This window comes from Fulvia fulva, chromosome 5 (assembly GCF_020509005.1).
Source record: "Fulvia fulva chromosome 5, complete sequence".
Lineage (NCBI taxonomy): Eukaryota > Fungi > Ascomycota > Dothideomycetes > Mycosphaerellales > Mycosphaerellaceae > Fulvia > Fulvia fulva.
Window position 1 is genome coordinate 1,280,306 of NC_063016.1, and position 24,110 is coordinate 1,304,415.

Genomic DNA, 24,110 nt, shown 5'->3' on the forward strand with positions numbered 1-24,110 from the left:
GTCAGCTCTGTTCGCGCAGAACCGAAGATACATTGATGATGACTTGGTGTCAAGATCAGTGGACGAGGTTTTCTAGGCCTGTCGCAAAATGGCATATCTGCTCACGTACAATCGGAGCCCAGTGCCAATTCATCAGAAGACAAAAGGGGATAGAGATAGTCATGACTTACCGTGACTAGACGTTGGGTCAGATTTCGTCTTCTTGCGCTGCTTCTTCTCGGTCTCCACTACAGCCGAGGAAGAATGTCTTCCAGCTTGCTGCAGGACGCCGATGATTTGACTGGCCATTGCCTCATCGCAACGCATTCGCTACAGCCGAGCGACAAGCAGTCATGCCGGATGCTGTACTAGGCACGATGTGTCTCCCAGCTTTTTCGCACTGCCTCGTGGCAACCCACGAGGAAGGTTCGGAACTCGTCTGCCATTGAGTTGGTATCCATATCGGCGGTAGTGGCTCCGATTGTTTGGATGTGGTGAAAGGGTGATAACAAAGGCATGTGCGAATGCGGTATGCGCGAGCTTGACAAGGCGGCGTGAGGTAGTGGAGGCGTACGGGCCAGCCGAAGAATCAATGATTCTGTCGACCGTGACAGGGTGCTGAAGCAGGAGCGGTGCTCAGACAGCAATCTGTTGCCGTAGCTGTCAGGAGAGCCTTCAATACATGGTCAGTACATGCCGAACGATCATATTGCCAAAGTGAAGATGTGAAGTTGTGGTTGTTCAGTGCGTATAAGAGCCGTTTTCTCAGCAACAGCCGAAGCTTCAGCCGGTAATTCCATTTTTTGCTTGTGTTCATCATTTGAGAGATGGTGCAAGGTGGTGGAGATGTACTCACATTCTCAGGTCATCGCGCGCTCAATCGACAGATGTGCGCCTGCGGTGGTAGGAGGTGAGGAAAGCGTCGCCTGCATTTCATGTCAGCCCAAGATCTCGACGAGAGTGATGTCGAGTATGCAGGATGAGTTGTCGGCGATCAGACTGACGTAGCAATGAAGTTTCAGTCCTCCTTGGAGGTCAAAGACTCTAGTTTGCGGTTTATGCCATATCATCATTGCAGAGGCAGGGAAAGAAGTGGCACTTACCGGAGCGGCGGATAATTGTGTTCAGCTCATGATAGCAACGTGTGTCGAAGCCAGGTGACTGCAACAAAGATGGTGTGTGAGGCGGTTGATGTTGTGCAGGAGAGAAGGCAGAAGGCAGTCGCGCGAGCTTTTGGTAGAGAATTTCGGCAGGAGCTTGGACGGAAAGCTCGGACAGTGCGGGACACACCTCAGGCAGGAACGATGTCGTTGCTATCATCCAACATCAACAACGCCTTCACTTCCATGATGAGCTTCACGCCCGCTATGGGTCTTGGTCGTGTGGCTACAATCCCACTGCACACTGTCCAGAAGTGTAGCAGCCAGCGACGCCTGCCATGTGCCTTTGTTGAATACTCCAGTCGCCAGCAAATACGGCACTATAAGCGGATTTGCACCCACTGAGCTGTCGACGCTTCGATCCTGCTTCGACCCATCGACGACCGTCAGTTCTCGTGAAAGACAGCAAACGTAGGGCTTTCCGGACACGGTGTGTTGCTTGTGGCAGAGTATGCTGCGGCGTCATGAAGAGCTAGTGGCCAGTCGATATGGGAAGAGAAGACACAGCGGTCAGCACACAGCACTGCTTTCGACGTACTGGTCACCACAAATCAATAGCATCACAAGAGCCAGCGGCACTAACAGTTCCCTTTACATGGGAGTACGGCCGTGGTCCGAAGGGACAGTCACAAATCAGCGTCAATGGTCCGCATCACTGTGTACACATCGATGGAAGGCACAACTGGATACAAGTCAATTGTGCTGACCAGGGACAAAGAGCTCTGGCTTTCCGTCCATATGCTCGCTTGTGGAGCCCCATCGCAACTCCTACTCTGGGCACATGTCTTCACGTTGCAATGCTAAAGAGATGCATAGTCTTGGCTGTCTTGGCACAGGCAGATCTCACTGGAGGATCTTCAGGCTGGGCAGCCCGTTTCGATACCACGAAGCGAATGTTCCTGCAAGCTTATGGTAAAGCTTCACTACAGTCGTGGTGATACAGCCAGTCTTATGAGCAGATTGGCGCACAAGGTTTGACCCTCCTTCTTGTTCAGGTGCACTCATGCTTCAGCTACCCGCTCTACTTCTTTTAGTGTGCGAACGAGAGCACTTCGTACTCACAATAGGCGAGTTCCTGCAGAAGTTCGTGCATGAAAGCCATCCTCTGGGACAACTTGAACAATTCCAACGGAAAGAGGCGAATTATGCAGTCTTGCGGCCATATCGTTCGCTTCGACCATGCTACCTTCCTAATGCAGTCTCATCAACGACGATCATGTCCGTAGCACTGAGCAATTGATATACCTTTGATGCATCTTGGCTGTTGAGAGAGCAATCAGCTGTCAAAATCTTTCACATCTAGCAACTGGCAGCAACCATGAAGGTAAGTTAAACCACAGCTGAGCTTGAGGCCCTATTGACCCATCGCAGCTCTCACCATTCCTCGCCCTGTGCCTCTCCACAACAACCTTAGCTCAAAAGCTCTCCCAATCCCAAGCCATCTCCCGTCTCCGCCAGTACGGCATTACAACCAATGCCCAACCACCTCAGACATCTCTCGGAGGCGTCCAATCCACCACCATCGACGGTGCCATCGCTCTAAAGCAGGCCTGCAACTGCCAGCTCATCATCACCGGCGGCACCGAGACCAATGCTGGCCATGCTGGAGGAACGTATAGCCATCTGACGGGCTACAAGCTGGACTTTAGGACCAATTCGGCGTTGGATAATTTCGTCAAGGGAAGCTACACGAAGATTGCAAATCGGGGCCAGTACCCGCAGTGGCGCAACCCGCAGGGGGACATCTATTGTGTGAGTCGAAAAAGGTTGTGCTCTTTGGGTCGTGGAAGCTGATCAATGGTGAAGCTCGAAGGTAATCACTGGGACGTTGTGTAATACGGACATGGGGGCTCTGGGGGAGGGGGAGGAGGAGGAGGAGGAGGAGGAGGTGGTGGTGGCGGTGGCGGTGGAGGTAAGTGATATCCCACTCGTTGATGCCTGTTCGAATTCTACAGTGCGATTGGGAATGGCGTGGCTTGCGAGCCATCTGCGAAATTCAAAAACTACACATCCTTGCAAGAGCCGGGCACGGGTCATACGCTGTGTAACATGTTCCCATGCTGATCATCTGCTAGGAGGTGGCTACAGGTACGCTTCACGCCAGCTCGCCTCGTGACATTTTTCCTTCCATAGCTAACAATCTATCAAGCGGCTACAGCGGTGGGAGTGGGGGAAGTGGCTATTCTGGCTATAGGTAAGCTTTCCACGCATACACTCATCCAGGAATGTCGTCACTAACCCTATCACAGTGGTGGAAGTGGAGGTTCCGGTTATAGGTAGGTTAACATGAAGGCATTTCCTAGAGTGTGAGGACTTGACTGACCCCACATAGTGGCGGAAGTGGAGGTTCTGGCTATAGGTAGGTCAAGCTCAAGGCTTTGACAGAGTATAAGGGTTGGACTGACCCCTTCTAGTGGTGGAAGCGGTGGGTCAGGATATAGGTGAGGCGACCACAGGAGATTATCTCAGCACATACTGACCATCATGCAGTGGGGGAAGTGGAGGTTCAGGCTACAGGTACGTTTCAGTCAACTTCGTCCAATGCATTGTGTAGGCTCAGACTGACCATGACTAGCGGCGAGAGCGGGGGCTCAGGCTACAGGTATTCAACTCATGGCAAGGATCTCAACACGTACTGACTGACCATAGTGGCGGTTCTGGAAATGGGGGATCTTCTGGCGGTAGGAGATAGTACCGATTATGAGTTCTCCCGTGTGCTAACCTTCGAATCAGGCTACAGCGGCGGTGGATATAGTGGCTATCGCAAAGCTGATGTTGCTCAAGAACAGCAAGCTGCCGCAGACTCTGCTTCGACTACCCTGGCGACCGTCGTTGTTGAAGCTACTACGCCGGCAGCTTCGCCATGAAGCCATTTCGTTTTGCTGCAGGCATGATAGTTCTGCTACATTACCACGCCCGATCAATCTATTCCTAGATACAAAGAACAAAGCAGAACCGTACAAGGAACTTAACTTTGATCGCTTGACATCATCTCTTATTTCCTTGTAAACTAGACAAAGAACATGGTACGAGCCTCATATTGTATCGACTAAGAAGGCCTCGAGGGTCGATGTCCAGTCAGGATGCCAGACTCTCTCCTTGCATATTCTCAATCGTATCACGAGCTGGACTCGCTCACACATCATTATCGCTTTCGAACACCAGTCGTTTCGGCCACAGATATCTACGAACGCAGATCATGCTGACATTTGGCCCACCCATCGATGCTGGTTCCTCCGCAACACAGAACGATCATCACAGCAAAGTTACAAGCACAACAAAACTCTCCACAGACCGATCTCCAACTCCCAACCCAAAACGCAGCAGCGGCCTCACACCAACCGAGATCAAATCAACGAAAGACGCCATCGATGATCTCCTCGCTGACATCGAGGCTGGCGGCTTCGCGACTGCTTCCACTAACCAGACATTTCCCGAGCTTGAGGACTCCTTCCAGTACCGAAGGCCCATTACGCTGCCCGAGCCCGTACACGTCAAGCCGTTTATAAGGCCCACGACACCGAATAGAAACAGCATGAAACCTATGGGTCTGGGTCCTGCGTATGCCCCGCCAGTCAGTTATTCTACTAAGCCGAAGATCTCAGATTCGAGGAGTCGCAGTGCTGAGCCACGGCCCAGGAGGCCAGTGATGTCGGCGAGCGATACCTGGAAGAGGTTGGGAAGCTCGACGTACCATTTCGTTGATGATGAACGGTATGTGAGTAGGTAGATCATCTCGACATCGAAGATCTCCTGGCCCGTTCACATTGAATGTTTTCAGGAGTTGTATGCGTCGCTTGAGTAGAATGTAGTGCAGCATCCTTCGCTGTCTCTCATAAAACCGACTAAGTACATACAATCTACCACACCATAGTCTCGTTGTAGTAACCCACATCAACTCCGTCCTCATCCAAGATCCGCACCACAGCTTGGCGACAATCATCAGCGAACTGCGGCGTGCCGCAAGTGACCACAGCCATACTCTTCCTCGCCAATGGCCTGTACTTCCTCATGACCATCTGCACGTCCGGTCGGCCATATTTGATGGCGTAAGGCGGCTGCGGTGGCAACTTCGTAGGATCGTGCTGGGCCTCTTCTTCAGCTGCACTAGTGAGGTAAACTTCCATCCTGACACGGTCAGTATGAATGCAAGCAGCGAGCTCGTTGGCGCAGATGTCGTTTGGCAGGTGGCGTTGAGGAACAGCCCATACAATGTGGAGCGTGGTCGTCGAGTTCTCCGTCATGAGAAAGTTCGAGTGCGAGATGGCGGCAGTAATGCCACTGCCACCGCAGACCACGAGAACGTCAGAGTAACCCGAGAGGTCAAGCTTCTCGCCATACGGACCCTCCAGGAAGACAGTCTCTTGTGTAGAAGCGACGGACTCGTCGTGGCCAAGCAGCTTCTTTTGCAGGCGGCCGGTCATGCCCTTATAAGGACGAATTAGAAATGTGTGGGCCACTTCGGCTGGCGAGAGATCCTCTGAAGCCGGTCGGACGTTGGTCTTGAACTGTTTCTCTGCGAGTGAGGATATTGGAGAGCCTTCGCCATTATTCATGGTGGAGGGAATCGCGCTGATCGAGCCACGATAATCCGGCGCTACCTCAGCCTCGATCCTGGAGCGAGACAGAGATCCTGCGATGTGGTGCCAGGAGCACAGTGTGAAGGGATGACTTTCATAGCCACGGAGACCCTTTGTGTAGAGATAGTAGTACAGTCCCGGTACTACCTTCTTGTTGGGGAAGAAGTCAGTGAGATCCATGCGGACCATCTCAGTGGTGCGGTGGTATGTGACAGTAGCGCGCACGCCCTTTGTCAGACGAGGCATGACCGACACGAAGACGACACGCCCAACGCGTAAGATGCGGTCCAGGCCCCAAATAGCAATGCAAGGGTAGAGATAATAGTTGAACTCGCCACCAAAGATGCGCACATGGCACCAGAGCGTGACGAAGAACACCAGCGACATACCAATGTGGATCATTAGGAAGAGGTCGTAGTATCGTTCGCGGAAGTAGTACGCCGAGGCAACGAGCATGAGCGACATGACGACAGTCGCAATGCCTCCGGCATACCAGTACTCCTCTTTCCAGCTGGCGTTGTAAGATGCGGCCCCTCCGGAGTAGAAGTCGAACGCAGTGTATGCGATTGAGTGAACGACGGCGTGAACGACTGAGATCCTGGCGATCCAGCGGTGAAAGCGGTTGTAGGTCGCGAAAGACCAGCCCGTGAGCCACATGAAGGGATCATTACGAGCGGCGAAGACCCATACCATGGGCAGTTGGGCAATCGACAAAAAGCCGGTGCGATCAGCGATGTATCGCGCAAGCTGCAACTTGTTGGAAGCATAGCTGTAACACCATGAGTCAGCATTGATACATCGATATCAGAGTCTAGGAGCATACTATTGGTTGCCAACGAATAAGTTGTAGCCCGGGAAGCACATCACAAAGTTCATGATGATGTAGAGCCCTAGGATAATGCTCTCAAGGCGTGGTGGAATGGTATACAGGTACGCGACACCCTCTGCCTGCTTCTTGCCGAATGTCGCAGGAAGTGTGAGCGTCTTACGGACCCAAAGCCACCAGCTTGGCTGTCGACCCTCCGAGGGTTTCTTCATAAACTGGGCGGTGCGGTGAACTATGCCGACCGCTATTACGAAAGCCCAGAAGCCGATGAGAGCGAAGCTGAAGTCGAAGCTCGGATCCCAGTTGAGGTAAAACTCCTTGGTGGTACGCTAGCCTAAGGCGAGCCAGTCGGCATCGGGAATGGCAGGAGCGGACACTGGCGCTTCAGCGGTCGCAAGGGCGGCGGTGGAGTTCAGCACCATGACGTTGGCCAGGTCTACATCCGAGAGGAGGGACGCTTCGATAGTCGGGAGGGAAACGCCAGCATTCTCCTCACATTCCGAGTTCAGCTTCGCTCGACCCTTGATGGATCCCGCTCGTGTGCAGTACTTCTGAGCGCAGTAGAACATCGACTTGATCTTGAGATCGTTACTGCACTCGTTGAGGTAGTAATCAAGCATGGTGGGATCCGGCAGGGTGACATTGTACGTGATGTAGTCGACATTTGCGTAGCAGCCATTGAAGCAGTACTCTTCTGGTGATGGGTAGTAGTCCTTGTACCACGAGTGCTCTTGAACAGGTGGATTCGTTGCCGTGACGGCGATGGTAAAGGAAGAGGCAAGAGCCAAAAGTGGTCCTAAACGAAGTGCCATTGTGACTGACAATCGTACGCTTGAGGACGAGGAACGTGCGGCCGGGCTGGAAGATCTTATCTGATCGATGTGAGTGAGTGAAGGATTGATTTCTCAAGCCACCTCGGATCTAGCCATGCACGCTGCGACATGGCGGCCGGCAACGCACCTGCCAGAATTCATCTGGACAGCCGTGACTTCTTCGAGAACCACATTCGTGTTCGGCAGGAAGGCGCTTTGGTCACAGCGGCGCTCAGCCAGACTGTTCTTTGCAGAGCTGACGGCAACGCTATGTGACAGAGTTCAATCACTTTATCAGATAAGATTGATCAGATTGGCGGGCAACTGCGCCGGTAAAGGTTAGTTCTGAGGTGCCGCCGACGACCAATAGCTGTTTCGATACCATTCGCTTCATGCTTACGATTGAGGATAATATTTGCCCAAGCATGTTTTTGAGCTTGACCACCAGGGACCCCGCAGCACGCGAGGTTTCGCTGGGGCCGTTGCTTGACCCAGTGCTCCCTTCATGGCGCTTGTGCTAAGCGCGGTAGTTTTGGATGAAGCGCATTTGTTCTTGAAAATATCGTCTTTCATGGCATGCGAAGAGCTCAGTGACACTAACCGGCATTGCATTAGAGACCCAGGTGACGGGACAACCGCGCAAGTCTTTGTATTGGGTTTGCCATGAGGTGGACAAGCGAAGGTCAGGCGAGCGTTGAACTCAACAAACGCCTCGCCCATAAGGCTCCTTGGAATGGCTGAGGGCCTCTGGCCAGTTGCTCTGAGTGTGTTCGCAAGTTGTCAGCAAGCACGCGCTCAATCTGTTGCGCTGGGTTGCGTGAGGCCATTGCCGGCGTGGTGACGTAGCACTCTTCACGTGGCTGAGGCGGTAGAGTGGTCATGTAGTGGAGCGTACCGCCGTCGCAGCTAGTCTCATCCCTAATGATAGGACAGCTCCTGGTGCTTGTGCTCTTCTTGCGTTCGCTGCATCGGACCCAGCTGCTACAGGCTTGATGGCAGGTGAATCCAATCAGATTCTCGAATCCATATACAAACATGCGTTGCTTTCAACCCTAGCCGCCACGAGTTCGCGCACCACGTGGCAAGAGTATTGCGACCTAGCTTTGAGCCCGCCTCGAAGCCACGCTTCTGGCGCACGGAGTCTTGGGTTTCACCTTCAAGGGTTTCGACGGTTCTGGGGACGCCGCGCATGGGACGCCAATCTTCAGGTCAAGTCCTTTGAGCACATTATCGGGTTGCCCGAGTCGTCTTTGCAATACGGCTTGACATGCACTGCGTCTAGACATACTGTGCTGGCGGCTAGAATTCCCCAAGCTACGTAGAGGCTGATGCAGCTCGATAATAATCCAGAAAAGTCATTGTTCGCGGGTTTCAAGATCGATGTCGGAAGTTGAGTCCACGAGAGCGCCTGTCTCCATTTTCAGACCGAGGCAATAGCCATGAAATCTTGATGCAGCTAGATTTGCGCCCAACGGAGCGAAGTAAGCCTGAGGAAGGAGGTAGCACAGCGCACAGATAGTCCAGTGTCTGCACATATACACAGTCGACGTCTGCCACAGTGCATTGCATCAGGCGCGAGCTGGTCGGGCATCGGAGTTCGGATGGACTTTGAGCGACAACGCGCATCGCGTCGTCGTCAAACCCGCGTCAGAATCCTGGAATCGACGTCATTGACTCTTGGGGCTCTAGGATATCGTGTACCATGCCGCATAGACCCTAAGAACAGCCATACTCTCCAATGCGTCCTCTCCCGACTCAGCTATCCCGTCAAATCAGAAACCCTAATCTGAACAAGTTCACAGCTCTAAGCTTTACCGCTTCGCAACGCACCTCGTATCGCACTATGTCTACCGACAAAGGCGAGCTCAAGATCGAGAACACGAATATCCAAACTGCACCAGGCGTGGATCTTTCCGAACGCCAACAGACTCTCGTCGGTAGCGTCCTCGACCTTTTCGCCGGCCGACCATCCCTAGCAAAGCTCCAGCTCTGGCAAGATGAGGGAGAGTTCATCGACCCATTGACTATTGCCAAGGGCCGCAAGCAATACGAGGCACAGTGGTATGGTCTACAGACTGCATTCTCGGAGATTGAGAGGTTGTCCCACGAGGTCAAGACCAATGGCAATCCGATTGAGATGGATATGAAGACAAGATATGTCGTGAAGGGTATTGGCAAGGAACAGGTCATTGCGAGCAAGATCTTGATCCACCAGGATGGCGACAAGATCTCGAAGGTGGAGGATAGGTGGGATGGAAAGCTGCCAGAGAGTTCGATTGCTCAGGTGAGTTCGCCGTTACATTTGGTGAATCCTTTTTGGTGGTTGAGGTATGCGGAGGGGTGGGCATTCTGGATGTGGAGCTTGACGTGGGAGACTTCCGCGTGGAGGGTGAGATGCTGCTCCTTCTACGTGGCCAGGGATACAGTACTGCTATTACGTCTTGATCCGATCGCTGACTTCTGCCTTTCAGTTCTTCCAGCGTGTCAACGCGAATACTGTCCCGCTCATGGTCGGCGTGCCCAAGAATGCGGAGGAAGATGCGAAGAAGGGCAACCAGTGATTGCTCGTTCGCATCAGGCGCGCCAGCATCGTTTTGATAGAAATGTATCAGGTGTCTATCCGGCATCGTCCGTTCTTGACATCTTCATTCGGTGTATGTGCTGCCAGAACCCCACTTGCTCTTCGAGACATTGCTGGGCACTTTCGAAAGGTTCCAGTTCATGCCCACGACGCCGTTGTCGATGTCGTTCTTGCTTTCGTTTCTCTTGTGATGTGCTGGTTCTTTCCCATTCGTGTGACCTGCTGTTGCTGTTGCCAAAATCTGCTCCTCGAGGCCTGGAATGTGTACCACATGTATGCCAGCATCCTGCAACTTCTTCTTGCCGTCGTTGACACCGACAAAAGTCTCTGGTTCGGCGACACCAACCACGACAATCTTGATGGCCTGACTTCCGTCGCTTCGCTTGAGATCCAAGATTCGGTCAACACAAGGCGCATGGCCCTTGCTCCTCTTATTGCAGGGTTCCATAGTGGTATAGAGGATCGTGTCTGTGGGGAGATGGTCGCCTAGGTCGTCTTCGCCGCAGCCATTGGATTGTGCATACTTGATGAAGCATGACTGCTCGGCGTGCGTGTTGCCGGGACACTCGAGGGTGTAGCCAGTGACCAGGACCCTGGTATTGCGTGAGGGGGATACCAGAGCTGCACCTACGCAGAAATTGGTCGGCTTGGGCGGACTCTTGCACGCTTCGTCTAGTGCGAGCTGGAGATATTGCTTGTGGTTGAGTGAGTCGAAGGTCATCTTGGCGCAGTCGCCCGTGTTCAATATGCTACGAGTTCCTTGGAGCAGATCTGCGTGCACGTTCAACCATTTTCTTCACGGCGAGCAAAGCACATACATGGAGGGTGGCATTATTGATGAGGATGAGGGCACACGGCATTGTGCAAGGGGTGCGGCACGAGAAGGCCTTATTACGTCAAACTTGCCGAGCGTTGCTTTGTTGGGAAGACATCTGCATGCACGCAGTCTCGGCAGTGTGATTGACCATGTCTATACACTTCCTATAACATATAACATCTGCAAGGGTCAAACTGGATCCTCGCCAAACTGGAAGCGTGTCGGAGAATACATGTACGCCGCTCCGACAGCGAACATATCCTGGTCGCGAGAGCATTGCAGCTAACTTGATTACCGAGGTCTTGACCAATTAATGCCCCGTAAGCAAAAGTTAGTTCAGTCACTCCGTGTCACATCTTCTTCTCTCAGTGCATATTAGTTGTACATTGTTGGTCGTGAACGCTCGGGAACATGAAGCATGTAAGTGACTGGCATCCCCTCCAGCTCAGCAATACTGACGGGTCTTCAGGATGGTCCATCGACACCGGCGATAGTATCGGTGCTCGCGGGTGGCTTCGCGGGTGCTGTGGAAGGAGCGGCGACATATCCCTTCGAGTTTGCAAAGACTCGAGTTCAGCTCCGCGAGCAGAAAGGCCAACCAACTCCCAAGAATCCGTTCAAGGTGGTCTACCAAGTCTACAGTAGAGAAGGTCTGAAGGCTCTCTATAAAGGCTGTGTGCCACTTGTCATTGGATCCGTCGGCAAAGATGGCATCCGTTTCCTGTCATTCGACACCATCAAGAATACCTTCAAGGACCCGGAGACCGGTACATTGAGCCCTCTTCGCAATCTACTGAGCGGAATGGCTTCGGGTTGTGTGGCCAGCATAACAGCAGTCACCCCTACCGAGCGAATCAAGACTGCACTCATAGATGATGCAAGAAACGAAAAGCGTTTCAACTCTGCAACGCACTGCGTGAAGACAATTCTCAAGGACGACGGCTTCCTTGGACTTTACCGGGGCTTCGCAGGAACCACGCTCAAACAAGCTGGCGCCACGGCCATGCGGATGGGGACGTACAACATTTTGAAGGACTTTGAGCGGACGAGGGATGTCCCGCAGAATACTCTGACCAACTTCGCGAATGGTTCAGTTGCGGGTATAGTGACAACTCTATCCACCCAGCCCTTTGACACTATCAAGACACGATGTCAGAGTTCAAGAGGAGCCAGCACAGTGGACGCGTTCAACAGTATCATCTCCGACTACGGCGTTAAAGGTTTCTGGAAAGGGACAACTATGCGCTTGGGTCGCACCGTCTTCAGTGGTGGTATCCTTTTCACCACATACGAATGGGCAGCCGCGATACTCAACCCAGCCTTCCTGCCCAAAGAAGTCAGAGGAGCTTAACCGTGTCGATTGCGACCTTTGGCATAACAGTAGTCTGATGTAGGCAAGAAGAGTCTAGGAGCCGCCCGCAAGACCGACTTGGAAAAGACTGCGATCGGGGGCACCAGGAACAACATCGTCGTTGAGTGTTCCACGTTGCAATCACATGGAGTTTCTAGGTACCGCCTTACGCGTGCAACGTACTCTTCCGGCGCCCTCACCGAGCTCCAAGAAATTTTCCTAGGGTGACTCTAGGCCATGAGCTCCAGTGTCAGGGCTTCGCCATCGATGCAAGATCCGCAGTGCGCATGGCACGATGGCTGGGCAAGAGTGTCTCACGGCCACCAGGGTACACCAAGCTCAGCATATGGAAAATTGCTGGGTGCTCAATACCTACGCCGAAAGAGATCACCTTTGCAACAAAAGCGAACAGCAATCACCCTCTGACTCAAGACCATCACCATCATCTAATGTTACAGTTGTCTCACGGCCCTTCGCATAACCATGCGTGTCAACGCCTCGAACGGCCGCTTCATGTGTTCTCATATGCCGCTACGTTTCACCACCAACAAAACACCTACAACTTCTCCACAACAGTTCTCCACCATCACGATACTCGCGATTTTCGCAATCCCTTGGCCTCAACTTGGCTAGCCACCACGAGCTCAAAGCAGTCAGTCGAAGGCAAGGTTTAAGCCTCAACCTTCGGCGAACATCATGTTTCAATTGCGCACATCCGATGCAGATAGAGTTCGAGAATTGCGCATCACCCAGCATCGCCTGCCGAGACGTTTGGCTTTCATTGGCGATGGCAACATCTGATACAGACGCCAAGTAGAATTTCTAGCTGTCCTTGAAGTATGCGCGACGACGCTTCAGGGCACGCGATCGGGATATGCCGACAATGACGATACACGCACTGCACGCCTCGCCTCTACGCCTTCGCTCTGGTGCACACGGCAGGACGGTACTGCTGTTCTGCCGGGCCCATCACGTTCGGGCAATCTCTCATGGATCGCATAGTTCCACAATTTCACAAGGCTGTTCTCATGGAACCATAGTGACGGGCGAAACAAACGCACACGTTGACGGCTGGGAAGTTTGAGATTGGCAGAAACGGCTCACGAAGCGCATAGCTCCTGTAAAGCACGATGAGAGTCTCCAACATCGATCTGTCCCATCATCAACGTCCTCGTTTGACACAGAGGTCTTCACTTGCAACTCACCTGTCAGTCCTTTCTGTAGATCAGAAACCCTCACGCTCCTTCAAATCCCCTCAGTATGCACACCAGATCCATCATCGCAGCCACCATTGGCGTTGCTGGCATCGCCAATGCCCTTCCAGCCCTTAGCCAGCGTGCAGAGCAAGGCTGGGCCGGAGGAGGTGGACCTGGTGGCAACCTCGGCGAGGCCATCGGCGACATCGTCGATGCATCCATGAACCACGGCGATGATAACGACTGGCACGGTAGCCACTACGGCGGACGTTGCGACCCACGCTTCGAAGACTGTGGCGACTGGGCCCCTGGGGGTCACAGAGGCTACAGACCTCAGCGCTACAACGACGATGATGACTGGAGTTGGAAGCGTGATGCGCAAGCCGATGAGAGCCAGCTGCGCCAATACCGTCCTCAGCAGCAGCAGCAGAGCCGTCCTCAGCAGAACGATGATGACGATGAGGCCGATAACTGCCAAGCTCAGTGCATTCAGTACTGCCAGACGTTCCTGAACGAGGAGGCTCCGCAGTGCGCTCAGGAATGCCCACAGCAGTGCAACCAGATCAACAGCCAGTCTACCGTTGATCCACAGGGTCTTGCATCCTCGGGTGAGGCCTTCTGTGCTATCTTGTAAGTCGATGAACATACTCCGCTCATATGCAAATCTAACACGATTCTTTCTAGCGATCAGTATGCGGATGACCAGCAGATCGACCCTGATCAGTTGAACGACAACCAAGACCAAGATGGCTTTAGCCAGTGGCAGAGCGTTCAGGGCGATGGTCGTGGTGATCGTCAAAGCCTGTCTTCCAACCAGGTTCAGGACCAGGACCGGGATACCAACCAGAAGCGAGGTCTTCCTGGCTTGGACCTTCTCAACGGCATCGGTGGCGGAGCTGACCAGGTTCAGACTAGCAACCAACAATCCGAGAACACTGGCTTTGGCTCGGACAGTGGTCGCACCAGCGGCTATCGCACTAACAGCTACGGCACAGATGGCTACGGTACCGAGAACAACCTCGAGAACAACCAGGTTCAGAACTCCAATGGTGGCGGTGTCCTCAACCCCTTGAGTTCCTTGAGCTCCGTTGGCGGCATTACTGACGGCCTTGTCAAGGAGAAGCGCCAACTCCCCGGGCTCAGCCTGTTGAACGGCATTGGTGGCGGCGGTGTTCAAAACCAGGAGAGCACGCAATCTGTCAACGGCTTCAACCCAGACAGCGAGCTCGAGAACAACCAAGTCCAGAGCTCGAACGGCGGTGGTGTCCTCAACCCATTGAGCTCTTTGACCAGCGGCAGCGGCATCATCAAGCGCCAGGGAGGCAGCGGCATCGGCAGCGTCGTCGGTAACCCGCTCAACATCCTCGGTGGATCTCAGCGTCAACAGCAGGCCCAGAGCAACCGCCAGACCGCCGGTGACAACAGCAACATGGACAACACGCAGCTCGCTGAACAAGATCTCGGTACCTCCCGCATCAACTCTGATGATGAGGATGAGAACGACTTCGGTGACCAGCGTCTTGAGACTTCACAGCTCAGCTCCGGCGATGGTGAAGACAACCAGGTCGGTAACCAGCGCTTTGGAGCTTCGCAGGTTGATGCTACTGGTCGTGGCGGTAGCCGGGCCGGTACTTCTGGCTTCCAGGCTGACGGTTTCCGTACAAGCGGTGCTGGACGAGGAAGTGTTGTTGGTGGTACTCCAAGCAACTCGAAGTGCCCACTTTGGGTCAAGAGCGGTCAGCAGCAGCGTGTCCCAACGCCTTACAAGGCATAAGGGTTGATGATACTCTTACCTAGGGGCTAAGATTGGCGGATGACATGATCTTGGTTGTCAGCAAGAAGTAACAATTGTATACTATGTCACGCTCTCTTACTGGTGTCGGTGTAGACTCTCGTAGATTGTGTAGGCGAAACATTCACTTGCCGCATCTTATCGGGTGTCTAACACTTGGTCTTAGAGAAGTATCTGTGCTTTCCAGCTCAACGTCGTGCCCTACTCCGTATGTTTTCCACGCTCGTGTGTATGTTTGGGGTTGAGTCGAGGGCATCGCCATCGCACGGTCGAGGGTCGATCGGTGGTTTGAGGCATCTCGCGTTGCACACAGCTCTGCTAGATAAGAGTAATGCACCTTGAGCGAGACCCAAGTACTTGTGCTACAACCACATGGTTGGTGTTGTCGCTGGTTCATGTTGGTTGTGAGGTGACCGGACTTTCCCTTCTGCCGACGCCTAGCCAACGGCAAGATCTCTTGTTCGCCTCATGCTTCCTCTGTCACCAACACATCATCGCCATCGCAACGGCCAAGCCATGGCGCGTCGCACAGTCGTGCTGCGTCGATGGCACGATGCCATGCGGGAATACAGCATACGGCAAACGTGGCCGGTCCCGTTGAACCGCTGCCGCAGACCGGATGGAAGCGTCCACAATCATGCGGCATACCAATGTGGGCATCTGCCAGCGAGCCTCACGTCCCATCCCTGCTCGCATCTTTGGAGAAGTGATGCAGCATGACATCCTCCGCACAACATCACAACATTCGGAAGCGCCTCCAGCTTTGGTGCTCTACGACCGTGCTGGTCAGGTCAGGTATGTCGAGGATCAAAGTAGGCGTTCAAGGTCATCTGCGCGAGAGGAGACCTTGGGTAGCGATAACTTCCCCAGCTTGTCCTCCACATTCGCATCTTCGGGCCATGCTCGGGGGGCCATGCTCCTACCCAAGTCAACACATGGGCGCATATGCATGCCTTCTGTCGTGGGTCTGACGCAGGTGCAGATCCAAACAATGCCGAAAAGAATATTCTTGGCTTGGTCTACAGGCTGCCATGACTTCGACGTCACGTTCGAATCGGTTCAGGTGGGCGTCAACGCTACGTGCATGAGAGAAGCAGCACATATGATGGAGTCGCCCGCCTGTCGGTAGGTCCAGTAGCCAGGTCATTCCCTCAAGCGACATCTACAGCCATGGCACCGGTCCTCGACATTGCAGCTTCTCTAGCTGCCACCATCGGCCTCCTGGGTGGCGATGCTTCTATCACTGTCCCAGCGACCGCCACAGGTATCGCCACCGCTGACATCACGACCCACGGACCTTATGAGGGAACCGCAACGACAACAGGCGCCGAGCATGCTTCGACCACGCTCAGCGCAACGATCTCGCCCTTGCCAAAGACCGCCACCTACTACAACTACAACGGCAAGCTCCAGGAGCCAGAAGTCATTCCATACCAGCCATGGGGTGGCAAGGGCTACGACAAGACGCCAGTCTACCAAGTTGAGAGCGATCACGACTTTGAGTCCCTAGCTCTTGGTATCCACCAGGAATTATCGCCAACGACACAAATAAAGTACTATAGCCAGGTAGAGCTTCCTATATCGCTTTAACCTGCTCACCTGTTCTTGCAGAGCAGGTTAAAGCGATATAGGAGCAACAAATCAAGTAGCATAGGTAGGCAAAGGAGAGTTAATAGCTATGTCCGTGTAACCGTACTTTACTTCGTTCTCTTGTTACCTAGACCTTATCCAGTTATAGGCGCCTTCCCTATAGTGCATTCGGCATTGATCTAACATGCTGCTAGCAACAATGACGACGACGACGACATGGTCGGTGGCTCCGGCCAGAACATGTAAGTCAGACTCGTGTCTTGATTGATCTTGGTCAAGGCACTCACCTCACGTTGAGCATCGAGCAACGATCTGACATGTTTCTAGCACACCCAACGACGACAACGACGACGATGAAGTCGGCGGCGGCGACTTCGATATAGGCTCCGGCCACAACATGTATGTTAAATCATGTCCTCGGCTTTGATCAAGACACTTCACGTTGAGCATCGAGCAACGATCTGACATATTGCTAGCACTAACGACGACGACGACGAAGACGACACGGCTGGTCCCTCCTCTGCGTAAGTCTCACTCCTCAGCCTCGAACACGACAAGTAAGCTTATCGTTCTCTTAACCCTTCACGACCTCGAAGCTGACATGTCTTAGCGCACCGCTGCCTGCTCCCAAGAAGAAGAGAGGTCGTCCTGCGGGTACGACGAAAGTCACTCGCAGGCGACCTATGGTCGCTAGCAAGTGGTGGTCGTGGTCTGCTGCGAAGTGGGCAGCTTACGAGCTGAATGCTCATCTTGATGAGAACGCTACTAGCGAGCTTCGTGAAGCTACGCACGTCGGCAACATCATGGAGCGCCCTGAGCTTCGTGAAGCTCGCCCAACACTATGCCGTCGCTGTGTTGGCCGTGTCGCCGAGGGTGACACGAGTGATGGGTGCTGGCGTTACTCTGTGGCTAGTCGTTCTGCTGTCGGCGTTCGCGTCGACGCTGTGAATCGGTATGCCTGGTGCCGCCACTAAGGCAAGGATTGTGATTAGCTTTGGGGTGTGTCTGTCTGTCTCTGCTCTGCTCGAATGAACTCTCTTGGCCGCGTATCGTCTCATTAACCTGCTCTCATTGTGTCATTAACCTGCTCGCATTGTCTTATTAACCTGCTCGCATTGTCTTATTAACCTCCTCGTGCCTCTCGTGCATTCACCTCCACGATTAACCTGCTCGCGCTGCTCGTGCCTCTCGTTCATTCACCTCCACGATTAACCTGCTCATGGCTCAGTAGCTCACGATCATTCGCCTTCACAAGGCCATGCGTTTCTGGCCTTGCCCTAACTCATTTAACGTGCTCTGCTGGAATGGGAGAGCAGGTTAAATGGGTTGGGGTGAGAATGCGACGATGTGGCAATAATGGTCCCTGTGGCAGTAATATGGATACCGTGCAGGTCCCTGTCGGAGTAAGAAATACATAATGGTCCCTGTCGTAGTAATTCTTGACATAATTGTCCCTGTCGGAGTAATTCACCGCGCCAGGAATTGCTTGAGCTTGATCTTTTCCACTACGGTTTGGCCATCTTCAATGAATCTGAGTTCGAAGCCGCTGGTTTAACAAAGTCCGACCGTGATCTTTTGCAGTACATGGCAGTGCAGGAAGCTGGCCATGCCACGCTCGTTGCTAACATGCTCGGTTGGGATGCTGCTCCGAGACAGTGCACCTACGACTACCCGTTCACCACTGTCCGCGAGTACATCGACTTCATGCAGAAGCTCACCCGGTGGGGTGAGAGTGGCAACCGGGGTTTCATTGGCCATCTAGACTCTCGCGAGGTCGCCACCCTTCTTGTGCAAGCTGAGGCTATCGAGGCTAGGCAGCAGTCTGTCTTCCGCCAGATGCTTGGCCTCCACCCAATGCCAATCTGGTTCGCGCCTGGCATTCCACAGAGCTGGCACTGGACTCTGCTCTCGCAGTACATCTCGTCCTGCCCTGAGAACAACACCCGTGTTGCATGGCAGAACTTCCCTAACCTTTACGTCGCGAACCAACCAAACACCAACCGCATCAACGCAAACAACACCGAAGAAGACGAGCTCACAACGGGCAGCCGCACTGGCGACCCATCGAAGTCCTCGATCGTACCGGATGACGACAATTGCCTTCTGACCAACCAGACTGGCGAGTCTTGCGTTGCCGCCATCTCGCAGAACCGCGATATCCCTCTCAGCTACCCAGGCAGACCGATTGAGCTGACCTGGGACGCTCCTGGTATCGCCACTGGACCCAACAACTCCTACGTTACTTCGACCACTGCCGGTGAGCCTCAGTTCGTAGCATGGTTGGGCCAGTACAACCTGACCTACACGCCATTGGAGAAGACTGGCAACGCCAGCGGTACGACTTACCAGCCTGCCGGTGATGTCTTCCAGGGTGACCCAGCTCTGAACGGCACTGCATTCATCGCACTTACCGATACCGATCAGCTGTTTTTGACGCCGTTCAATCTCAGCTTGATTCACCCACACGTTGCCGCGCTTGGACTTTACCAGGCTGGTTAGATTTACTTTCAAGATGCCCAATTCAGCAGCTAGGCATCACGTTCAGCAGGAAGGAGGGAATGTTGTGTAGATAGCAGTGTAATCGATACAAATTGACTTTAGTGTCATCAAAATGAACAACCTCCGTGTAGTCAACATTGACCAAGCATCTCTCACGCTCGAAGCGACCGCAAGAAGGGAGTGATGAGGGTTGTAGAGTCTCTTGCCCTGGGTGAGAAGTCTCGCGGAGTCGCGGTACCTCCAGCTTGCAGCAAGCGAAACCCAATGTTGCCAAGGCTCGTGAACAGGCCAGACCTCAGTCGCCGAGGCCCCTGCAACTCTTCTTCACACTTTATCAACGCAACATCATGCTCATCAATGGCACGGAATGGGCACATGTGCCATAAACAACGGCATTGACCTTTTCCATCGACGCCGCGATGCTCGCCAACTTGAGGTCCGGCCCACTCTCTGGATGGCGCCAACTCTTAACACTCCAAACCCTCATCGGCTACCCATCCCCAATAACCAACAGCAATGGCAAACTCCGCGAAACAGCCTGGCTCGACGGTCTCCGCGGGCTTGCCGCTTTCCTTGTAATGATATACCACTTCAACATCACCTTCTGGAACACCTTCTACGTGGAAGCGCCCTTCGGCTCCATCACCATCCCCGATGAGAAACTCGGTCTTCCGGGCGGATGGCAACTTTGGGACTTCTGGAGACTACCATTTCTGAGATTATGGATGTGTTCCGGTCATGCGCAAGTCAGTGTGTTCTTTGTGCTGAGTGGGATCGTGCTGAGCTGGGGGCCGTTGGGCAATATTCAAGCCGGACGCGGGGAGAAGGTTCTGGAGTCCTTAGGGAGTGCGACCTTTCGACGCTGGGTGAGGTTGTATGTGCCGTGCTTTGTGATTGCGGGGTGGGAGGTTTGCGAGATGTGGGTTGGGTGGAGAGATATGGGGGTTGTAGGGAGGAGAGGCAGCTTTCTGGCGCAGTTTTGGGACTACCTGCAGGCTAACGAACGATTTGCGAATCCTTTCCTGATCAATCGGGATGCGATGAATGCGAATCATGGATATGACTGGACAATGTGGACGATCCCGTATGAGTTTTCGGGGAGTATGTTGGTCTTTGTTGTGCTGTTGGCAGTCAGTCGGATTAGGGAGTATGGAAGAAGGACGATGGTGCTCGGTGGTGTGGTGATCTATGCTTGTTTGAGAGCAGAGTGGAACTTCTGGCTTTTTGCCACGGGAATGCTGATTGCGAACTATGTCAGGCATGCTGGAGGCTTTGAGGAACTGACCAGGAACACGTCAAAGCGGCTGCACGTTACGTGCATTGTTATGCTGATTGTGGGAATGCTGTTGGCCGGCATGCCGTCGCATAGTCAGTTCTACACTCGGCCAGGGTACGAATGGCTGAGGAGCATTATACCTTCGAACTGGCTTGAGATCGAAGGCGGAACCCGATTCTGGTGGTGCTGGTCCGGCATTCTCTTCATATTCGGCGCTTGCCATGTTACTGGAATCAGGCAGTTCTTCGAGTTCTCATTCATGAGATACCTTGGCCGGGTCAGCTATATGCTGTACCTGACCCACCGTATCGTTCTAAACGTCGCAGGATCTACACTCAGGTCTGTCGTCTACTCTTTCATCGGACGGAAAGATGTTATCGACGACAATGCGGAAGACGGTACGATCTTGCATCCTCTCTTCACATTTATGGGCTACATCGTGCTGCTGAGTGCGCTTATACCCATGTGTCTCATCGTGGCGCATTGGACAGAGATGGGAATCGACAAACCCAGTACCAAGCTCGCGAGACGCATCGATGATTGGTTCATTGGCAGTCCCTCAAGAGAGGTCGTGCATCAGGGTGAGAACGGGAGTCTGCTTCCTTCTCATACTGATGCTACCACACAAGCCGCTGCAGATATAGAGCTCCTTCATACAACAAATAGCGATACAGTTGCGCCGACGAGCGCTCGATGATGAGACACCCTTCATTGGCAATGCTTTGCCGAGCGACATCTCCTCACGCTGATGTGCTGTCGGCCCTCCGCATGTGCGCAACGACGCGAATGACGCAGGCGACATTTTCGTGATTTTCCACGGTAGTACATGAAGCAAGCTCTTCCCCCTATGATGCGCTTACTTCTGTTCTCCGCTGACCATGTTGCGAGCCACATGCAAGATCTTGCCCAAGCTCCTCGTCATATGCGTGACTGTCCTTGTCCAACACGCAACGAGCGGGCCTGCATCGATACAAAGTGTCATGGTCCCTGAGATGGTAACAACAGCTGGCTGGTATGGCAGCTTCTGTCGTCCACGCGAACGCCTGCGGTGGGGTTGCCTATTACCTGCACCCTCGGCTGCCATGACATTGCAGCTTGCAACACCCAGAGGGTTGCCAATATTCGCGATCGTATGGCGGAAAAGGTGAATATGAGCCATCAGTCGACTCGTTCGAATGGACGTCACTCGACAGAATTTTGACTTCTTCCAATTGCTCAGATTTTGCATCGATAGCCTTTTCGCGCCTTGATCACAAAATGGAATCAGGTATGTACACAGACACATAGAAACACGCTCAACTCTACAAACACAATCCTCTACCAAGCTCTATTGCCCTGGTGAGATAAGCATACCCTTCTTAACTGCATCATGCTGCCAGCCACCGGCCAATGCCTCGCCGCCTGCCTTTTGTGCATGACCCTGTATCCTTGCCTCGAGCTCTGGTCGGAAATGTCTAATCAGACCCTGAATAGGCCATGCGAACGCCTCACCCAAGGCGCAAATAGTGTGTCCCTCAACTTGCTTCGTCAACTCTTGCATCATGTCGATCTCCCGTGCTCGCGCCTGGCCTCGCTCGAATCGGTTCATGATCTGCTCGGTCCACTTTGATCCCTCTCGGCACGGTGTGCATTGGCCGCAAGACTCGTGGTGGTAGAATTTCGAGAGACGGGCGATGGCGCGAACAACGTCGGTAGACTGGTCCATGACGATGACTGCTGCCGTTCCAAGACCAGACTGGCTGTCCTTTAGCGCATCGAAGTCCATGAGTTGGTCGTCGCAGATCTTCTTGGGTAGGATAGGTGTGGAGGAGCCACCAGGAATGACGGCCTTGAGATTATCCCATCCACCAATGACACCACCGCAGTGCTTGTCGATCAGCTCGCGAAGAGGAATCGACATCTCCTCCTCGACTGTGCATGGGTTGTTGACATGTCCAGAAATACAGAAGAGCTTGGTGCCCGAGTTTCGCTCACGGCCGAATTTGTTGAACCATTCACCGCCTCTCCGAATGATGGTAGGTGCAACAGCAATGGTTTCGACGTTGGCGACTGTGCTTGGGCATCCGAAAAGACCGACTGCAGCTGGGAACGGAGGCTTTAAACGTGGCTTTCCTGGCTTGCCCTCGAGCGATTCGATCAAAGATGTCTCTTCACCACAGACGTATGCGCCCATTCCTCGGTGGAGGTAAACATCATAGTCGTACCCCGAACCGCAGGCGTTCTTGCCGAGGAAGCCGGCTTGGTATGCCTCTTGAATGGCGCGCTGCAGGACTGCTGCTTCGTGATAGAACTCTCCTCGAATGTAGATGTAGGCAGCTGTGGTCTGTCAGGACGCATATTAGCCAATGTTCCACCCACTATCTTGTCCTACGGCACACTCACGTTCATGGCTCTTCCGGCAACAAGACACCCTTCAATAAGCTTGTGTGGATCCTTTCGCATAATCTCTCGATCCTTGCATGTGCCGGGCTCACCCTCATCGGCGTTGACGACAAGGTAACGTGGCTTGGTGTCATCGTCCCAGCCCTTGAAGTTCATAAAACTCCACTTCATGCCGGACGGGAAACCAGCACCACCTCGTCCTCTCAGACCTGACGCCTTGATCTCCGAGATGAGCCAGTCGTGACCCTTCTCAATGATTTCCTTCGTCTTGTACCAGTCACCATACTTCATCGCGCTCTTCAGGTCTGCTCCGTGGTGTCCGTAGAGATTGGTGAAGATGCGGTCTTGGTCCTGAAGACCACCATGTCGGTGGACCGGTGGTGCATCCTGGACGGTGGCCATTCCTCGCTTCTGCTGGCCATCCTGCGATACTGCCTGCGCGGGTGTTGTGATGGAGAGGGCGCGGACTGCGTTCTTAGAGATGGAGGTGGTGGCGCCCGCGCGCAGGGCCTGCTTGGTTGCCGGTGTAGATAGCATCGTAGTGGCAGTGGATACTGTAGGTGCTCAATGGATTGTCTGCGGCTTCGTCGCCTGCGTACCGGACGCTGTGGTGATAGTCGAGGTGCGGTCGTGGCGGCAGCGAGGTCGAGACGTCAACGAAACAGCAGGAGCGAATGGGTCAGAGATCCCTGCGCGGAAGCGTCCGCTGGTCATCGCTCTTGCCGCCATCCGATTCGGTGATCGCTGTGGGGCGAATCCCAAAACTCAATCTCATTATCTCATGCGTCTCGACTTCCTCTCGCCCTTCTTGTCTCCTTTCACGCACCACAGCTGGTCTGCTATCACGGTACGCTTGCACCGAGGGCATCAGGCAGCGAGCTCTAACGATAGACTCTGTGTCGTTCCAGCTCAGACGACCACGCTGGTCCACCGGCCCAAGTCATGGCACAGCATGGCATCTATGCTACTTCACAGAATGCATTGCATTGCATCGTGGAGATCGAATGTTATGTCACGGCATAGCCTGTACGACATTGTGCCTCCGGCTCCAACACCCTTCCAGCTCAGCAATTCTGTTGACAGTGTTTACCAAGTTCGACTGCGAGTCCTCGTACGTCCATACCAGCTTAGATGATCGTTTGACACAGCATGCAGTGCGATATAATCACGGGCTTCTGCCTCTTGGAGCAAGTGCAGTATCATCCAAGCTCCGGTCCTTTCAAAGGCCGGCGCTTCGCAAATGTTCATCATCCTCTGAAATTACAGATC

The 24,110-nt window shown here is 53.6% G+C and overlaps 11 protein-coding genes across 11 annotated transcripts; 8 read left to right on the forward strand and 3 right to left on the reverse strand.

The window, feature by feature from the left end:
• Positions 1 to 2,457: 2,457 nt before the first annotated feature.
• CLAFUR5_05732 (uncharacterized protein) lies at positions 2,458 to 4,006 on the forward strand (the record flags this gene model as incomplete). Its single annotated transcript, XM_047904880.1, has 10 exons — positions 2,458 to 2,463; positions 2,511 to 2,891; positions 3,215 to 3,227; positions 3,289 to 3,333; positions 3,389 to 3,415; positions 3,472 to 3,498; positions 3,554 to 3,580; positions 3,630 to 3,656; positions 3,715 to 3,741; positions 3,789 to 4,006. The coding sequence occupies 10 exons, from the start codon at positions 2,458 to 2,460 to the stop codon at positions 4,004 to 4,006; spliced, it is 798 nt and encodes a 265-aa protein (XP_047762311.1).
• Positions 4,007 to 4,338: 332 nt separating this feature from the next.
• Positions 4,339 to 4,951, forward strand: CLAFUR5_05733 (uncharacterized protein; the record flags this gene model as incomplete). Its single annotated transcript, XM_047904881.1, has 2 exons — positions 4,339 to 4,853; positions 4,945 to 4,951. 2 exons carry the CDS (start codon positions 4,339 to 4,341, stop codon positions 4,949 to 4,951), a joined length of 522 nt encoding a protein of 173 aa, XP_047762310.1.
• Positions 4,952 to 4,999: 48 nt separating this feature from the next.
• On the reverse strand, positions 5,000 to 7,357 carry CLAFUR5_05734 (Ferric/cupric reductase transmembrane component B; the record flags this gene model as incomplete). Its single annotated transcript, XM_047904882.1, has 3 exons — positions 5,000 to 6,488; positions 6,543 to 6,874; positions 6,923 to 7,357. The coding sequence occupies 3 exons, from the start codon at positions 7,355 to 7,357 to the stop codon at positions 5,000 to 5,002; spliced, it is 2,256 nt and encodes a 751-aa protein (XP_047762210.1).
• A 1,738-nt stretch (positions 7,358 to 9,095) lies between these two features.
• On the forward strand, positions 9,096 to 9,918 carry CLAFUR5_05735 (uncharacterized protein; the record flags this gene model as incomplete). The annotated part of the gene is made up of 2 exons (XM_047904883.1): positions 9,096 to 9,641; positions 9,829 to 9,918. The coding sequence occupies 2 exons, from the start codon at positions 9,096 to 9,098 to the stop codon at positions 9,916 to 9,918; spliced, it is 636 nt and encodes a 211-aa protein (XP_047762309.1).
• Positions 9,919 to 10,002: 84 nt separating this feature from the next.
• On the reverse strand, positions 10,003 to 10,659 carry CLAFUR5_05736 (Bifunctional protein RIB2; the record flags this gene model as incomplete). Its single annotated transcript, XM_047904884.1, has 1 exon — positions 10,003 to 10,659. One exon carries the CDS (start codon positions 10,657 to 10,659, stop codon positions 10,003 to 10,005), a length of 657 nt encoding a protein of 218 aa, XP_047762308.1.
• A 507-nt stretch (positions 10,660 to 11,166) lies between these two features.
• On the forward strand, positions 11,167 to 12,106 carry CLAFUR5_05737 (Tricarboxylate transport protein; the record flags this gene model as incomplete). Its single annotated transcript, XM_047904885.1, has 2 exons — positions 11,167 to 11,175; positions 11,225 to 12,106. The coding sequence occupies 2 exons, from the start codon at positions 11,167 to 11,169 to the stop codon at positions 12,104 to 12,106; spliced, it is 891 nt and encodes a 296-aa protein (XP_047762307.1).
• Positions 12,107 to 13,366: 1,260 nt separating this feature from the next.
• On the forward strand, positions 13,367 to 15,076 carry CLAFUR5_05738 (uncharacterized protein; the record flags this gene model as incomplete). The annotated part of the gene is made up of 2 exons (XM_047904886.1): positions 13,367 to 13,932; positions 13,987 to 15,076. 2 exons carry the CDS (start codon positions 13,367 to 13,369, stop codon positions 15,074 to 15,076), a joined length of 1,656 nt encoding a protein of 551 aa, XP_047762306.1.
• A 1,188-nt stretch (positions 15,077 to 16,264) lies between these two features.
• Positions 16,265 to 17,658, forward strand: CLAFUR5_05739 (uncharacterized protein; the record flags this gene model as incomplete). Its single annotated transcript, XM_047904887.1, has 5 exons — positions 16,265 to 16,647; positions 16,879 to 16,926; positions 17,012 to 17,083; positions 17,161 to 17,208; positions 17,295 to 17,658. The coding sequence occupies 5 exons, from the start codon at positions 16,265 to 16,267 to the stop codon at positions 17,656 to 17,658; spliced, it is 915 nt and encodes a 304-aa protein (XP_047762305.1).
• A 652-nt stretch (positions 17,659 to 18,310) lies between these two features.
• Positions 18,311 to 19,183, forward strand: CLAFUR5_05740 (uncharacterized protein; the record flags this gene model as incomplete). Its single annotated transcript, XM_047904888.1, has 1 exon — positions 18,311 to 19,183. One exon carries the CDS (start codon positions 18,311 to 18,313, stop codon positions 19,181 to 19,183), a length of 873 nt encoding a protein of 290 aa, XP_047762725.1.
• Positions 19,184 to 19,602: 419 nt separating this feature from the next.
• CLAFUR5_05741 (O-acetyltransferase PaAT-1) lies at positions 19,603 to 21,156 on the forward strand (the record flags this gene model as incomplete). The annotated part of the gene is made up of 1 exon (XM_047904889.1): positions 19,603 to 21,156. The coding sequence occupies one exon, from the start codon at positions 19,603 to 19,605 to the stop codon at positions 21,154 to 21,156; it is 1,554 nt and encodes a 517-aa protein (XP_047761800.1).
• A 630-nt stretch (positions 21,157 to 21,786) lies between these two features.
• On the reverse strand, positions 21,787 to 23,378 carry CLAFUR5_05742 (NADH-ubiquinone oxidoreductase; the record flags this gene model as incomplete). The annotated part of the gene is made up of 2 exons (XM_047904890.1): positions 21,787 to 22,782; positions 22,842 to 23,378. 2 exons carry the CDS (start codon positions 23,376 to 23,378, stop codon positions 21,787 to 21,789), a joined length of 1,533 nt encoding a protein of 510 aa, XP_047761775.1.
• Between the last annotated feature and the right edge of the window lie 732 nt (positions 23,379 to 24,110).